At 44.6% G+C, this 18,384-nt stretch overlaps 4 protein-coding genes across 8 annotated transcripts in view; all 4 read right to left on the reverse strand.

Annotated features, from left to right (window-relative positions):
• The window catches only part of LOC121086882 (DNA-directed RNA polymerase II subunit RPB1-like), a 527,323-nt gene that overhangs the window by 338,375 nt on the left and 170,564 nt on the right, over positions 1-18,384 (reverse strand). The gene's annotated exons all lie outside the window — the stretch shown is intronic.
• The window catches only part of LOC121086932 (translation initiation factor IF-2-like), a 533,674-nt gene that overhangs the window by 331,143 nt on the left and 184,147 nt on the right, over positions 1-18,384 (reverse strand). The gene's annotated exons all lie outside the window — the stretch shown is intronic.
• The window catches only part of LOC121086877, a 503,078-nt gene that overhangs the window by 322,403 nt on the left and 162,291 nt on the right, over positions 1-18,384 (reverse strand). The window lies entirely within an intron of this gene.
• Positions 1-18,384, reverse strand: part of FBLN2 (fibulin 2) — a 107,345-nt gene that overhangs the window by 68,041 nt on the left and 20,920 nt on the right. For all 4 annotated transcript variants that reach the window (XM_040591268.1, XM_040591266.1, XM_040591267.1 and 1 more), the window contains one exon: positions 10,315-11,776. In XM_040591268.1, coding sequence (XP_040447202.1) covers positions 10,315-11,695 — 1,381 coding nt within the window. In that variant the 5' untranslated portion in view covers positions 11,696-11,776. The remainder of the gene's footprint in view (positions 1-10,314; positions 11,777-18,384) is intronic.

The raw sequence follows: 18,384 nt of genomic DNA on the forward strand, positions 1-18,384 counted from the left end.
GGGGGATGCCACTCCACCTCCTACCTGCAGCTATCAGCATGCCCCAGAGTGATGGCTTCAGGTGAAAGAAACATTTCCTTAATTGCAAAGCCACGGAAGTTGGCTCCTAGAGGGCTATGGGCAGGGGAGGAGAAGCCACAGAGCAGACAAGGAGGGGGAAAGTCCACAATGAGGGTCAGTGGCAGCCAAAAAAGCAGGGCAGGTAAAGGTGCAGCACAGATGGCCAATGCAGGGCTGAAGATGCAAATTCTGCTTCTTGAAACAGAGTGTCTACATAGTGACCTCATACAAAATAAAGCTTATCTTAAGCACTCACTTATCCTTGACACATACTCATGTGCCCAGTTCAAATAACCTTAGTGGAAAGGTGTAGGTGTACAACGCTGTATGCAAACCAATTACTTATGCAGTACCGGTCACTGCAGATGCAAGTGGTAACTTGCCCTATAACTGGGAACTATAAAGCCACAAGGTTTCATTCAATGATTTTCATTATTTTTTAAGTTATGTATTATACACAGAGCAACAGTTCACAGAAACATCAATTTTCATAACATCTTTAAGTTATTGATGCAAATCCTCCCCTTTCATGCAACTGTTTATACTATTAAAAGGTTTTAAACCCAGAGTTGTTGGAGCCATAAACATTTATTTCAGTACCTGGTAATTCAAAACGACGGTCAAACAACTCTGCTGCCTTCCAAATGCAATCAGCATCCTTATGGTTCACAACAGCAACACAAAAGCAATCAGCGCTTGTAGAAACAAGGGAGAAGGAATTGTTCTGTGTGTTTTACTAAATTGCTCCTCTTCTGGTGTATGATGGGGTTTGATTAAGTTGCGTCCAGGATTGCACACAGCATGACCAGGCTGTAGAGGGGCAGGCCAGGCAGCTGTGCAGGTGTAGCCTCACATGCTGCCCATGCACCCCCATTAGCCCGAGACCCCCGTGCTCCACATGCTGTCTGCAGGGAGCAGCTGCCTCCCCGTAACACCCCAGAGCACCCACGTTAGCAACTGCCACCACCGAACTAGGTACTCCATCACCATCAGTGCATCCCAGCGATGGAGTAAAATCCAGTCATTCCACCAGGCAGTGAACAATTGCAGACCCAGAGGCTCTGTAATGTTGCTGCTTACAAATTCATTCCCTGCAACGTGCTTGGTGGGTCACAGCCACTCACATGTAGTGTCGGAGCAAAGACCAGTGGCTCCAGGGGAGCCAGGCAAAGACAGGAAAGGAGAAAATGTGCACTGGAGGTTTGCTGGTCTTAAAGATAGCACAATTACTTTTACCCCTATCCCTTTCTCTCAGACTGTGACTTAGCACCAACGACACCAGTGCTCTGGAATGGCAGTTTAGGACTTTTTGGTGGCTTTGGAAGAGAAATGGTCATCTCAGGCACAGCACAGACAGACTGGGAATAGTCAATAAAACATAAAACCCACTCACACATAAGGGGATCTTTATAAAACTCCAATTACTGCTGGCTTGTTACCTAAGAATCCCTAAGAGGTAAGAGATATTGCTCACTGTGAGGCCCAGGGTAATGAAATTACAAATCCTTTCATGAGTAAGCATATGCTAGAAAGCTACATTTATTTGGCCTACATATTTGAAACTGTTCAAAAGGTTATTGTTTCACAAAATTTGGATCAGGAATTACTACTTACACTTGCCTTTCTCTAACAAGGAGCTATATGCAGGGGTGTTTTTAATTCCTCAGTGATCAATTAGAATACAACAAACACTACTGCAAAGAAGTCTCATTTAAATTCTGTTTTCTGAAGAAGTATCAATCATGCATACAAAAAAAAAATTGCTCTCAGATACATACTATAAATAACCAGCAAATGCAGTCCCCTTGAGAAACCTGGTAAGCCCAAACAGCCTTGTCTTTTCAAGTGGTTAATTAATTTGTACAAGAAAACTCCCATCTTATTTCCATAGTTTGTCTCCAGCATGTTTTAATTTCAGAACTGAGATCAACTGTTCTTGTCACAAACCATGGATGGAGCTAACTTTTCACAAACACTGGTGTTTGCCTCTATGAAACAGGTGTATGGGATGGGTTTCCAAAAAAGATTATGATGACATCGTGAGTTAAGTGCTCAATTCCAGTTGAATTTATCATTTCAACACAGAAGATTTAAACTATCTTGGTAACTAAATCCCATGAAGTGAAGGATATCTGAAAACCCAAGTCTGTGTGCCGGGTCACTGCAGAAAACCTGTCCCACACAGGCACTGCTTTTTGGGCTTGTGCCAGCGCCAGCAGTGCTGCGCTCCTCCAGCACAGGATGGAACGCTGATACTGCCAATATAAATTTCCCAGCCAGGTGTGAATGTATGAAGAAGTGAAACAGGATGAAACATTCTCTGCACCTCCCCTTGGTGCCAACATTTAACACAATGAATTTCCTTATAATGAACAGTTCCAGCCAACTGCATAAGTAATAGTCCTTGTGCTGCAGGAAAAAGAAATTGGTGTATAAAACGCAGTATCAGCGGATGGGAAATCTGACTACACCACATCATCACACCAGATGCTGGGAAAAAGACCTTGCTCATCAGTGTGTATTTAATGAAGGCAAGACTTGCAAGATCTGAAGGAACATACATGTTTGTCCCATCTTGTACTGCAAGTTGTATCTGCTTGCCACAGTCCCCAGTGATTATCTGTAAGATCATGCTGAAGTGAGGAGCTATTTTCTTCATTTTAAGGGTAACTCAGGAAGACAGTGCTATCTACTCAAACATCTCTAAGTAGTTAGATTGGCAGGTACTAGGGTTTGAAGAGAAAAGACCTCAAGAACTGAGCATTTCTGTAAGCTCTTACAGATCTGCACACATCTGACTATGACAGGTTGTGCAGACAGTAAAGCACGGTACTGAAAATTTGGCATTTTGCATACCAGGATTGTGCTTGCACTTCACAGATCTTCATGTCTTTAAGCAAAGATCCTCTAAACTATTTTCTCTACCTAAAAATCATGAACTTCTGGTTCATATACAGCTACCACGTAAAATACTCTGTAAGAGTTAAGGACCAAAACAGCCCCATAAGTCAGACACAAAGTACTGCTAACCAGGAGCTTGTGACCTTTGATTAATATCTCCATTTTAGCAAGGAGATGTACTTGATGAATGGAATAAGGTCTGCAGTGAGGAGGGCTTGGGCTTACCAGGGGAATTCTTGCAAAGAAAGAATAATGCTCCAAATTCAGAGCCCACAGCTGTGAGAGGCACACTGAAGCCCAGCCAGCTGGAAAACCAGCAGCAGTGGTCTGACCCACAGCAGTTCCCAAAACACAAAGGCAAGCAGCATTCATGCAGCAACATGTCCAGAGAGATCATCTAGACACAAACACCAAAACATCAACACTGACCCCAAAAGTATGCTCCTGGGTAGGGCATGTCTGGATACTCAAAATTCAGGTGCTGCCTACATGCCCAGGCTGGCAGGCTAGATCAGCCCTCCTGATCCATGCTCAAATTCTTCAAGCGGGACTATTCACAGTACTTGATAGAGGCTTAATGCTGCATCCACTGAAAGCAAGAACTTTGGAAACAGAGCGCCAGGCCACATCTGGCAGTCCAGTGCCTGGAGATTTGGTATTTTTTGGCTACTGTTTATTTCAGAGCCTGCAAACAATTAGCCTGAATACACTCCTCCACATCATTCGGGCAGGCTTTGGTTTTCCGTGCACCCTTTGCTCACAAATTCATGCCACAAGCAGTGTTTAGCACACACACACACTTGAAATTACAGGTCTTGTCAAAACGCAAAGCGCCAAGAGGGCCCATCCCAGCACAAGTGGCTCCCTTCATCTTGCTGCCCAACCTCAGCCCCTACTCACGCTTTTAAGTATTGAAAGGTAGAGAAATCAAAAGACAGGGAAACACAACTGCGGTGACTACCGCACCTCGGGCACGTTTCCTTCCAAACCGTGCGTGCAGGGGGCACACCTAGCTGTGCTTCATCCTGCAATGCTCCGCTCAACCACAAACTTGAAATGACAGGTCCACTGTCAGCAGGGCTGGTTGGCAGTGACCCAGCAGCCCAAATCTGCCAGCTGGTCCGAGAGACCTTCCTGCACACGCTGCTCATGGCTTCCCCACCAGCTGGGCCAGTGGAGCTGGATGAGGTGAGGGTGGCAGCCGCTGGCCATAGGCGCTGGGGGACAGCACTGAGGTGAGCAAGGGAAGAGGTCTAGGAGGAGATTGTGCACTAGAAGCCATGAGAGAATCAGCCCCCTGCTACCATACATGGTATTTTTTAATTAGGAAACAGCTGCATTTTTTTTTCCTCCTAAACTAGCATCTGACAACCAAATAAGGTATGAATGCCATTTTTGGCAGGACAGATAAGATATATTTTGCAGTTCTCTCTCAAAACACTTCTTAATTTTATAGCATTTTAGTCTTCCTCGTTCTGCAAGTATCTCAGCCTGCCTTAAACCCATTCACATTATCTTCCTCTATAATCTTACTATCTCAGAACTACTGAACAAACAACTGAACACTGTCACCTGGGGCTGTAATTCATGCTGATTCACACCTGCTGCCCAGAGGCTTTTTCTTCCCACACCTCACTCTCAAGGTTTATTTTTATTCCTCAGTTATCCTAGTTTGAGGGCTGAAAGCCGATTTCTTCCTGTTGCAGAGAGAACTGGGACAAAGCAGACAACATAGGATTAAGCCTGAGGTAATTCAAGTAAACGTGAAACACCACCTTATACCAAAAAATATGAAGTCACTGCATTTAGAATTTGTATTTCTGAAGCATGATCCATAGCATTCTCCCACCTCCAGTATGCTTTATGGTGGCAGTAGGAGGGAAAAGGGTCAGCGTGCTCAGGGAAACCCTCATTACAGGTCTGCTTTATGGACCTTGTTTCCTGTTTGTCCTCAGTTCAGAAATTCAAGGTACTCTTTCTTCATGAGCCTCAATATCAGCAAATGAGCAGTATATGAGTTGGTTGAAATCTCAACTACAACCTTAGAAGTTACAGGAGAGCCTCCCAGTACCTCTCACCTGATCAAGATCCACATGCAATGAATGTCATTCTCACATCCACTGATCTTGGCTTGCAAATTGGTGCAATGTATTTCAGTTGGACCGCAACTGTCCTCATCTCTAAAACCCACCATGATAAACTCATTCACAACTGGTGATTTTTTAAAGTGGAAAAATACTTCCATTCTGAAACACAATGGTTCCAGCTAGACAGAAACTGCTATTCAGCCTGCCAAAACCAGAATGCAAATCATAAAACATTCACAAGGAGGCTGTTTGCTACCTGAGCTACATTTATCCAAGAAACAGCACTCTACTGGCAGAGTGCAGGGAAATGGAAAAAAGTGGGAAAACCATTACAAAACTTGACAGTAAGATCTTTATAGAGGTTTATTCAACCATCCCCTGTTCAGGGATTTTTTAGGATAAAGAAATACGAACTACAGAAATTAGAACTCCCCCCTGTTTGCTGCTCTTGCAGTAAGTGACAGGATAAGATCAATGTTTGGAAAGAGGCTGTATAAAGAGAATAGTCTCCATCAATCTCATCCCTTCCCTTGGTGAAAGTAGTTAATTTACACTTTCTAAACTGAGTAATTACCTCTACTTTACACTTGCAGTTCCTTTAGGAATGGAGTAATTAGCATTTGCCACAGAAACTTGACAGGGTCTGTATTTTGCTGAAGAAAGTTGCTCCTTCGTCTATAATCAGGGTCTATGACAAGTGCACTCACACATGGAGTACAAGACAAATGTTTCCACAGCAGGGAGCACTATGGGCTGGCATAGAGCACAGGGTGGTGAAACCCCCCAGCAGCAGCAACTGGCCCCATAAGAGGCAGGAAAGCATCCACTGGGCTCACACAGCCCTGCAGAGCTGGTGCTCCACTTCCCACCTTGCAAATGGAGAAGGCAGCTCCCCAAAGTCACCGTTCTACCAGTGGGTTTTCAACAGGACCCATTTCTGTGACAGCAGCAACGCCCGCATCCTCCCTGGGGGCCATGAGTGCTGCTGCCACCCCAGAGAGCCACCACCAAGGGCCGGGCCTCACACAGCACCCAGATAGATAATCAGCAAAATAGCTGGTCCAGAAAAGCTCAGAGCAGCCAAAAAGGAGAGGGGGAAAAAATCACCAAACAAACGGCAATTCACTGGCAACCATGAGTGAAGATGCTAAGTAGATCTTAGCTGGCTGACACAAAATACAGTGCAATATTACATCGTGTTGTATATGCTTGTGTCTAACAACAGCAGCTTTTTTTTATATCTCTGTCCAAGGGCTCGGCAGAGCTCAGCACATACCCCAGGGCAGCTTTACTGGGGACGGCACCTCTCCCAGGGACCAACCAGCATGTCAGCGAGAAGGGAAGCAGCACGTGCCAGCCTCACAGTCACATTGAAACACAGATGAAAAACAAAGCACAAAAGGAGAAAGAGAATCAAAACACAAAATTAACCTTTCCTGAACACCAAAGTATTCCATTTTGTTTCCACCATTAGATTACATATGAGCCATCAGAGATTTGGGAGATGAAAACTCAGCTACATATAAAACCAAAGTGAGATACATAAAATATAAGTAATGAAGCCAAGTTTTTAACCAAAGGCATCAGGGATCCAACCACAGCTGCATTCCGGTGCCAGGATACAGCTAATAGGAAGAACAAATGCAATAGCCATCTAACTTGGGCTGAATTTTTAGTGGCAGCAAATGTTTCAGTGAAGCCTCCTATATTCTTCTAAACTCTGGAGAAAAAGAAAGAAAGAAAAAAAAATCCAGCATCTAGAATGTCCATACAGTCACAAAAACGTATCTCTCAGTGACTCGGGAACCTAAATAAAATATGTTTCCAGAAAAAAAGCAATTAAGATGGAATGTTAATAACTGTATTGATGGTTTCAAAGAAGGAAAATCCCAAAATAAAGAAAATCCATCTCCATACATAGACTGATGAGAAAACCAGGAAAATCCATTTAAGTGCAAAACCCCCAAACAATCCCCTAACCCAGCCCTCCTCCCTGAGGCAGTCACTGCTGGAAAGGCACAGCCACTTCCAGCCCCTTGGGCTGAATGCATCTTCCCCAAGTCCCACGAACCTCTGAAACCCCACAGCATTCACAGCAGCCAGAACACCCTCCCCGAGCTGTCAGCAAAGGTGTCTGCACCCCACAGCACCTGTCTGAGAGCTGCTCAAACAGAATCTACGCTCGCAGCTTCTGGGAGCCCATGTGAAGGGCTGGGTGCAGCCGGTGGCCTGGGACCCTCTACTTGTTTTGGGACACAAGTGACCGTGCCTGCATGAAGGCTGGCTCACATGGCACCCCAAAGAGCTGGACAGGACCAAGGGAAAGCCCACCAGCACCCAGAGGTTTGGCACCACCCCGCTGTGAGAGCAGTGGCCTCATCAGGGAACAGTGAAATGACCTCACAGGTTTTAAGAATTAGGGGATTAATGCAGTTTACAGGTTTTAAGAATTAGGGGATTGATGCAGTTTACAGGTTTTAAGAATTAGGGGATTGATGCAGTTTACATCATGCTGCTGATACTTGAGGGAAGACAAGAAGTTATTTGGCAATTCCAGTAGATCATTCCATTCTATAGTTAGAAATACATGCACAAAATTTATGTTTTCATTCTGTATCCGAAGGCAAAATTAATTTTTCTTTCAAGTCTGACTAATATCTTCACTCACCCTCTATCAGTGGCCCAGGAGTCACCAAAGAGACAGAAGATGTATGTGTTTTATTACTTGAAACATATGGATCTACTCACACAAGTCATAACCACATCAACTAAAACAACAGAACAAGTGAAAATACAGCAGTCACTAGGCATAAGCCCTGGCGCTAGCTGTGTCAAGAGAGAGCTGAATTTTGGAGAAGGTTCTGTAGTTCCTTTACAGCCTGTACACATTTGCTTCCATCAACTGTTCCTAACGGGAATGGTGGAGCGGACAGGGGGCAGGGGCTGCCTGGCCAGGCCCCACTTACCAGCGGCTGCAGGGTGATGCACGTGGTGCAATGACACTGGTGCTCACTCCCAGATGTGCAGCAGCTCCGTGGGCCAGAGAACCAGCAGACTCGGAGCTGCATCATCTATAGCCGGAGAGTGCGGTACTCCCAAGGGCTATTTATTTTCATTTCTACTTCTACAATATCTAAAGGAATTTTTATATATATAATCTAGAGCTCTGCTAAGGCAAAAATGGTTACAGTGATTTCCAAGCCTGCTTCTGTAGGCTAGACATTCACACCTGACAAGACATTCTTTTGCTCCTATCCAGCAGGCATCCCAACAAGACCTGTCTCAGCCAAGCAGTCTGCAGGAATCACAGACTGGAAATCACCCAAGGAGACTCTAACATGTAGTTACCTCTGCTGCTAAACACTTTCACCCCAAGAGGCTTCCTTAAAACCTGTAATTGAAAATTTCACAATGGTCCACCCATCCTTCCTGAAAAAAAGACAACAATTTTAAATAGATTGTTTTAAAGTCACATCAGAAAACTCACTGTTTAATAGTTCTAACCCTGCCCCATGTACTATGCACAGCCTTGATGCACAGCTCAGATCTGATGTTGCGGTAGGCTGCAACAAATGTAAGGCAAGAGCTTTGCGCTTCAGATGCATGGTAATACTAAGCAGCATAAAATCTGACTACAGATGAACTAAGTGCACCATGTCGGCAGATGCTTTTTGCCGCTTGCATTTGCACAGAGCAGATGAAGGTTTATTCAGGTTACACAACCTGGAAGGCCGGAATCAGTTCACTACTCCCCTGGGATAATCAGCCAGTCACTCCCGTTTGATTCATCTTTCACATAACAGAAGGAGCTACAAGTAAAATACTGCAGGCGTCTGTGATGAGAAGGTAGCATAGAGGTAAGGCTTGGAACACATAACTATCTATTAAATCACTTTAAAAAGTCTACACTTCTTAATGGCATCCCTCTGGATGATGTGTGTGCTCAGCTGATGTTTTCTCATTCCAAGGCGCTGTGTTCAAACACTGCTGCCTGGTACACTCCTACTCCTATGATGCAGTGAGGTTCCTCAGGTAAGACTGGTTTCTAGAGCACTGTTTTGGTGAAATCAAGAAGTCAAGGTCTGACTCCGATAATAGCTATTTATCACTAACTGTGAGGTCAACATTTACAATAAAAACATAAGTGGAAATGAAAGAAAAAGAAAAAGGCTGCCATGTCTCCATTCATGGACCCCGTACATCTTTTGTTTGTTAAACAGTCATGAGGTGCTATTTGCGTTGGGACTTAAGAGTCTCAGCTCCAAACCTACCCTCTTCCTATCTCCCTGAAATTTCTAGAGCAGATGGACTAAGCAGCTCAAGGTATTTAGGGGCTACCTAGATAATCCAGGAAGAAATATTACTGTCTAGGGAGTAATCAGTATTCTCTACTCAGACTGCAAGTACTACACATCTGAGTCTCATGAGAACATTTTGTGCCGTATCTTGAAAAAGGAGATATTACTCTTGATTTGATGAAAAAGGAATTGGAAATATGAGCTGTATATGTGCTAATTTACAGTGATGAAGTTCGCATTCATTACAGTAATAAGCACTGCATAAAGCATATAATCAACATTCACTGCAGATGTCAAGAGGAATCCAGAGGCAGAGAGGAGATACATACACTTGCCACAGTTGATCATAAACATAAAATTCCAGCCCCCCAAAAAACACAAAGCAAGAGGCTGTCCTTCTGCTCCCTACTAGTCCTCAGGGGTATTTGAGTGAATCTATCAAGTTCTTGTACTAACGAGCTTAGACAGCCTTTCAACCATAAGATAAATATTACAACAAGTGCCGTAAATATTTTCATTGTAGAAGCACAACTGTTTCACTTCCTCCCCAGCAAAAGACAAAAGCTACAAATGTGATTACATTCAGTTGGTAATGGGATGATTTAAGCAGGTAACTAATTAAATCCTTTTGGGTAGAGTAAGAGGTTTCTCTAACATCATATTAGAAATTAAAAGCAAATAATGGAAGGAAAAGGTCAGAGTTTAACAAATCGTCTGAAATAAAGTTAAAATACCAGAAAACACCATCCATGGTCTGCAAAATCAAAGCAAGGCAGGCAATAGTGAAATGGTATCTATTACTTCAAATGAAACACAAACCATCTCCTGAAAGAGATGAAAGAAGGTAACTGGAGGTTTGCTTGATTTCATGCCCATGTGGAGCAGTAAGAAGAAAAGAACAGTGGATATGCACCAAAGTTATTAGGAGTAAATGTTCTCTAGACATTTACACTGGAAGTAGTTCTTACCTTCTGGTAACCTGGGGTTAGCGTGGATAGAATTGGGGTCCCCATCTTCCTCGGGATGGTAACGATAAAGCGTCTGTGACTGCTTTTGGGATGACTGACTACGGTCTTCCTTTAGAGCAACAGGAGGAGAGGTTGTTGCACTGAACTTTACCTTGGGGAAAGCATTTCCCTCGTGCATTTCATGGGAAGATTTTGACCAACTTGGCTCTGTTAGATTCACCTCTTTCAAGCCTAGATACATGCTGTTCCCTGGGTCTTCTTTTCTGGCATGTTTTTTCATTTTAGAGTGGAGGGGTCTTTCTTGCTCATGCCTCTCTTTGTCCCCTTGCTTCCCCTTTGGTCTCCTCTCCAATTCCTCCAGGTGCTTGGGTGTCTCAGTGGTGGCTGTTGTGTGTTCCGAAGGAGCACTGGTGGTTATTGGTGCTTCTTTATGCGTCACTTGCTGGAGGGATGCTGCAGTGGTGCGGGGCACCCTCTTTCTCTCACTTCTTTCTGTGGCACTGCGCACTTCAGAGGGGACCTTAGGGACCGGCGTGGTGAGCGGCACAGCCGTTTCCTCAGTGTATGGATCAGCCAAAGCCAAAGCTGAAGGAGCAATGCTGGCTGGTAAGTAGTCATAATCCTCGCTTTGCTCTTGGCTGATGCTGTCTTGCTCTAAGTGGGACGAATAACTTCTGTATTTTTTTGGAGACTCCACCTGGGTGTTGTCCCCTTCTGGTGCCTCCTGGTCATAGCTGTACGGATCGTCGTAGTGCCTCTCTGGTTCACTGTCTTCAGCATCTATTGGACTTGCAGTGTTTAAGGCAAATGTGTTACAGTCTGGAAGCTGGTAGCACATCAGCTCACCACCGGCGTTCGGGCAATGGCAAACCTTGCAGGGGGGCATGTGGAAGGTGTGCCCGGCTACATACTTCTGGCCCTCATGGAGGCAACCTATTCTCCCACACTGAGGGCACCCGTCAGCTGGCACCACCGCATCAATGCAGTTCGGCGGCAGCTCTGGGCACAGCATGAACTGGCAGCTGATCTTGCCACCTCCCTTGGGGCATGAGCACTCAGTGCTTCCAAAGTCCACAAAGTAAGACTGTCCTTCGGGTACTTTGCCATTGATAAACCCCACATTGACGCAATCGTAGTACTGGTAGCCTTCACACGTGCAGCCGTGCTGCAGACATGTGGCACAGCACTCACCAGGCTCCAGTACGTCCTCGATGCAGTTGTCCAGGGGCTGGCACTCCGCACCCGTGCAGTCCCTCTGTGCATGCGAAATGCTGGTCCACAGCAGCACAAGGATGATGGCATTCAAACAGCTCTGCTGCCAGCTCTGGTACCTATCCATAGTCTTCCCAAACAAATACAGCTCCATTCCAAACTTGCACATTTAATGGTTTTTCTTTCTAGAAGGCTGTAGATTCAGCTCCGAATCTGCAGTATTTTCCCAAGTTACCTTTTCTCATAGATCCTAGAGTTATGAAAGAAAACTCTGTTAAAGACTATACTCAGCACGTACCCTGTTAAACATTAGAGGTCTTTAAAAGTTGGGACAAAAATCCAACATCTGGAAACCTAAGTACAAAATTAATCATAATGTCTTCCAAGCATTGTAGGCACTAAGTTTGGAGTTGCATGCTTCCCCCCCACCCCCATTTTGAAGAAAGAAAGAAAAAAAGGTCGTGATTATTCTCTTTTGAATCTGTTCACAAAATATATATATTTCAATAAAAAGGCCTTTATACTTCAATGCCTTTTTGTTAACCTTTCTAGCTAAAAAGAGAAAGATTTTTTGGCAGATAATAAGTAAATACACAGTTCTTCCTCTGCAGATCTAAGTTTAAGATAATTATTATTTACGTTTTAATTACAAAGACCCAAATCTTAAAGATCTTTCTTAGACAAAATTTAGCCTTGAGATGTGACAATTTGTCTGTACTCATGTTAACTCCAAATAAGGCAGGGTTTTTCTGCCTTCTTCCCCCACTTAACCATCTTTTGCACTTCAGTATTCGGCATTAACAGTTATTTTTTTGCCCCAGCAGAGCTAAAATAGAACTTCTTTGTATATTGCGGTTACTGTGTGGTTAAACATTATATTAGCTACCCTCAGCTCACAGAGGTTGGCACAGCTCCACAGCAGGCCTGTAGTGCAGAGGGGTTGATTCTGACTTTGCTAGTTACAACTGTATATGCAGTGGATTTTTACACCAACTGAGGATATGCCACCATTGGCAACCACTTCTTTTATTTTTGACACCACCAGTAATACTTCAGAATTAATTACTATGCTACGAACAGAATACATAAAAATTAATTGGTTTTAAAATACTTTGTTAAAATGAGTTGAGGAAAAGTTGTTTGCTTTTTAATTACTAAACTCTTTGACGATAGAAAAGTTTTAAGAGTTAATCAGCTGTTGTCCTGAACATCAAAAGCATGTTCAAAAAGCTACACAATTAACATTGAAAAGTAATTATAACAGAAAAAAATTTGCCTATAGAATTTTATAGAATTCGTGATCTGATTATTTTTCCAGAACTCCTCCCATCATCAAAAAAATAAAGACCCTGGAACATTTATCTATGGGGTAAAATGTAGTCACATCACCAAGAACAATAAACCACACACGCAACAGGAATCCTGCCAGAAAATCCATTCAGAAAGATTACTTCTCCCATTCAAACTGGGTTTCCACCAAGTCTGCTTCGACTCTGCTGGAAAGCGGCCAGGCTTGGGAAAAGCGTGCCTGTTCTGATAAGATACGGACAAACTGTGCTAAGAATTTCCACAGTTCTGCCCTGGAATTTGAATTACTTCAATAGGTTGTACAGAGATGAAATTCTTACAGATGTAGGTTTTCTACTACTAATTTGAGTATATTAGTTGAGTGTGTTAAAAGATACTGACTGAAGGAAAAATAAAATTGATGAAAAGTATAATAATGGCTTGGAAGAATCACTTTTTCAGACCTGCTCTCAAAACTAGGGTATTTTTTATGAAGGAGAATTTTCAATATGTGGTGCTGAAATAATTATTCAGAATCCAGCCTAGGAAATAATGATTTATTCTACTTTCAGCAACTTTCCCAGGGAATCCAAATTTGTAATTATTACATAGCTTTAGCTGGGAAATAATGAATGGAAGGACAATTAAAGATAAGCTTCTTCTGTAAGGATCCCACAGCAGGTTTTTGTCATCATCCACCCCTGGGTTCAATGCTTCAGCAGATGCAAGCCCCTTGGTCAAGCACTGCTTGCCAGAGCACTGCTGGTGGCAGCTGAGCACAGCTCTGCCCTGGCCCATGAGCCCCCACCCCCCCAGTGCTTCCCAGGCTCAGAACGCCCCGGGACCCCGACGCGGGCCGTTTGGGTGTCACAGCCCCAGCTCTGGCCAGCCTCTGCGTGCACAAAGGTAGGGCACAGCGTTGCCTCCATAACCAGCACCCGTGGGCCACACAAAGGGCAAGCTTGTGTGCATCCCACTCTATATCCAAACAGCAACTGCTCACAGACACACACTGCTGTCCTGGTGCAGCACAGCTCGTCAGGTACATGTGACAATGGCTCAGGACACCCTGTGAATGGTTCCTGCCTGCACTGCTTGTGCATTCCAGTTTCCCAAAACAAGCGCTCACTTCCCAGGCATAAACTTGAACTCCCAACAAGAAACCCCCAAGTTACCTTCTATCCTGAAGCAAGAAGCAGAAAGTCAGTCGTCATGTGTATCTAGCATGCCGAGAAGTTCAAGCACAGCTGACAGTTTATCACGGGACAGTCCTGGTTTTGTGAAGGGAGCTGCTCAACTGCCCTCCCCCATACTGTTACCTCCTCCCCTCCTCATCTGCACCCCCTTTCTGCCCAAGGGTTGGTTGTTTGTCCAGGTTACCTCCAGTTTTTCCCCTGCTCCCTTGCCTCTCGCCCACAGCGAGGCCCTGCTCCCCGCCTCTCATGCTTTCTGCTCAATGCCTTATCCAGTCTCTGTGTACCCTTTCTCTTCTGATCATTTTCACATCCCTCAACATTTGGTTTCTCAAGCTACCAATCTCAAATTGATAAGACTGAAACCCTTACAAACCCTTTTTCTGCCCATAACACCACAATCTTCCTTATCCTCAGGCTCACTTTCCTTCACCAGAGGCTCCTTATTTCTGGTGTAACGATTCCAACAAAAGTATGCGTTTTTATTCCTTTAAACCGTTGCGTTTTCCTTGTGCTTTCTCCATCTGTTGCCCACACCCATCGCTGCACACCCCACCCACCCCCAGCACCACCAACCCATAAACTTGCACATGAAAGAAACAGTCTCTACTTCAGGCACAGAGAGAAGCAGCTCTGAGTGCAGCGCAGAGACACAACTCTTGAGCCCCACTGAGAAAGTGCATCCCTCCGAGGAAGGGCTGTGCGCTCTTGCCAGCCCACGCAGCTGATGTGTAACTGCCTCGGGATCTGTGCCCTTCCCCAGTGCTCCTGAGAGAGCAGCTAAGTACTTGGTAATGGCATCCAAAGCTGCAGCTGTGAAATAAAGGTGTCCATACCAAGAGGATAAAAAATGCGCTACCTCTGGAGGACAGGGGAGTTTAATACCAGTAGATATTGTTGCAGTAATTTGTTTCCATTAACTATTTTAATGCTTTCTTTGCTGTCCTTTTACACAACTAGGAGAATACACAAGGGCTTCATCTAAATGTGAATCGGATTTTTTTACTCTGAACTCTGTCCTTCGCTCACTCTTATCAATGTCATTGACTTTCACTGCTCAGTTGGGTGAGATGTCACAACAAATTAAGCCCTGCACACCTAAAATAAAAGTCTTTCAAAGCCTCTGTTGAAAGCTTTACAGAACTCCACAGCAAGGTAACCCAAGTGTTCATGCACTGCTTCGTGACCCAGGTGGCTTTAATTTACATCCTTTGTGGAGGTTCCTACCCTGTTGTGCATATCCTGTTCTCCTTCGGTTCCAGGGGTAACCCTGTTGGCTTTAGTGGGGTCATACTGGGCCACTATTAAAGTAGCTGTTGCCAGTCCCACACACACCATGTCCTGAGAAAGCAGAGGTGCCCCTGCAAGGGAGGGCCAACGCTCTGGCTGGGACTAAGTCCCTCAAAGTCAACAGAAGTAAACCTGTGAGGTAAATCGGAAGTAAACAGAGGATGGTCAGACCACAAAGGAGTTCTTTATCTCTCAACTCCCCAGGCGAAGCAAAGATACTTTTTTTTTAAGCTGGTTTTCCATAAGGTAAGAGTCCAAATGAACATGAACTACAAGCACACCATGGAAAAGGAAATGAGTGTGCTTCACATTGCTGATTAAACCGGTATCTGTGTGGCAGGACAACCAAGGCTAACAGCAGCAACCATCAAAATTATAACTAGCACTGGCTGAAAAACATCATATTCCTGTCTCCTGGCAGGAGAACAAAACAAGATTTCAAAATGCTTACTTCAATTCAATTTGGGGCCAAAAGTTATAAATTCTGACATTTTTGCAAAACAATATACTCAGAGTGATTTACTTCAATCAAAGCCATAACATAAAGTCGAAAGGAAGAATGCTGACTTGATTAAAACAGTTCGGCTGTATTACTTGAAAATGTTGATGAAATCAGTGTGTTCCCACAGAAGATCTAGACATTTTAAATGTGCAACTTCTTCAAATTAAGAAGAGTATTTTATTGGGAGATTCTTGTTCCAGATGGTTTCATTTCAGTGCTGAACCAGAAAGCTTATTCTAGGTAAGCAGAGGTGACAGGAGGCACTCTCCTTCAAAGACTTCACACGAACACCATCCTTCTGCATGAAGCTTGCTCCAGAGAGCAGAACAACTGCAGGCGTGCATGTGTGGAAGAGATACTGCATGACCAAGAACATTCTTTCAAGTGTTCACTGAATACAGAGAGGCAGCTTTTTATAAACAAAAGGCAATAAACCAAATAAATCCAGCCCACTGCAGAAGATAACACCTGCACGGGAACCCACTGACTTCCAGCTTTTAAGATGTACCTGCGATTTAACCAGCTGCAGATCCCTGCAAACAGGTTTAGATAGAACCATTATTTTCTCCATCCGACCTCTCAATTCCTCACTAAATTGTCCTTTTCAAGGATGGTAAAAATAGATGTTGTTTTGATATACTTCTTTTGAAGAGTGTGCAGGACCAGATACAAGTCTGACGTGAAAGCAAGAGGTGGCAGACATCTGTGTGATCCCCCCTGTGCCACATACTGGGAGCACACTCCCAGCTGGGTGCAACTGTCCGGGTCAGTCGCTTAGTTTGTCTATTCATCTCCATCCAGGTTTCATGTATACAAAGAAAGAAGTCTGTGCACTAAACTATGAGAAAGCAAATGCAGCAGCAGCACTCACCACCTGTGCACAAAGCAAGTTCAACAACCCATAGAGATGCTATGAACAGTCCTCCTGGTCTCCCAGTGCTACCCAGTCCAAACTGGCTCTCCAGGTTCAGGCTGTACGTGACCAGGTGCCAAACCCAGCCCCTGGTCTGCAATGTTGAACCTCTTCTCCATTGCACTGGTGAAAGCATTGCAAAAAGCACAGCAGTGGGCTGAAGCGCATGTGCACACCCACACTGAACAACAAGGCTAACGTATTTCACCAGTCTGTGTATTTTAGCACCTCTCCCCTGCCAGAACTCTCTGGCCTGCTGCAGCTGCCAGCAGCTCTTAAATGGCTGCGGTCATAGTGTAGACTAAGGGAGGAAGAAGGGAGGGGACGGAAGGAAAAACCAATTTAAAAACAATCCCTTTTAAATGCAAGAGAAAATGGAAACCTGTGAGAGATCTTTCTTGTATGAAAACCAGAAAAAAAACATAAACCCGGTAACTCCTGCCTCAGCTGTGCCAGCCAGTGGATTAGCTCTTCCTTTCACACCCTCTCAATCCGGAAACTTGTGATCTCATCAAGTGCTGGAAGGGACTGCTGCTGGCTGCTCCCAGCCCATCTCGCTAGCAGAGGTAACTAAAGTGCTATTCACCAGTCGGATGAATGAAAAGTGAAGGGTTTCCTTTACTGCCCTTATGCAACATACAGCGCACAAAGCCTGTCGTTTTTGCCTGCTAATTAATGAAACGTGAGATGAACTGAAGCCAGCCTTCTCATTTGGGGCACCTGGGTTGGGGAGAAAAAGAAGAGGGATAGGATATACCCCAATTCAATGAGCAGCTTTTTCTTATCGAAAGTAAAGCGCAAGATGCTTAGTCACTTCAGTGTTGTCAACACTCCAGTTCTTGGCAAAATCAGCCTGTTTTTAAAAGAAGTCATAGCTTTTGCAGGCAGTTTTCCTCAGCTTTATTTTCAGTAAGAAATCAGTTACGGTTAACCCCCTTTTCATGGAAAACCTTAAAAAAATGGACATTTGGGAGCCTGGAGAATCGTTACTTAATTCAACAGAGAACTCAACGAGCGGGACAAACAAGCAGCAAGCAGCGCAGGATCAAAACTCACGCAGTTTCCCAAAAGTGGCTCCGATAAGACCTCCCTTCCTAGCAGAAGCGCCCCTGGGCAGAGATGCTCCTGACACTCTCCAGGACATTCCCCATGCTCAAATCCAAACAGGAACTTGACACGCTGCAGTAATGGAAAAGCATCACTCAAGGTATTTCAGCTGAAGTAGCCAAGCATTAGCAATAGTGACCAGGCAGCTCTGGGATGCATTCTTCCAGAATGTGCAGCTTTTGAAGCCATTTTTGAAGTCCTGGAGAGTGAAGGGAGCCTTTTTCCAAGTGCATATCAGGGCAGAGCTGAGGAGGGGAGAATCATGTCTTGGGTCTATTGTGTCAGTGCTCCCCCTCACCCCAGACCAGCCCAGAATAACAGGGCAGGTACTTGGCTCACTGAACAGTGAAATTCTGTGTCATTGGGAGTCGCCACTGCAGCAGATCCAAAGTGACTCAGTGGGAGCATGGCAGCTGCAGAGGACGGAGAGAGAAACGACTCACATGGGGAAAAGGAGGCAAACAGAAACCCTGTCCCGCCCAGTGCACGTGGCTGGTCCTCATCCTAGCTCTGACACGCTGGCAACAGAGGGCTCAGCAAAGGGGCTGTGCGTGGATGGGGGCACT

The sequence above is a fragment of the Falco naumanni genome, chromosome 4, assembly GCF_017639655.2.
Source record: "Falco naumanni isolate bFalNau1 chromosome 4, bFalNau1.pat, whole genome shotgun sequence".
NCBI lineage: Eukaryota > Metazoa > Chordata > Aves > Falconiformes > Falconidae > Falco > Falco naumanni.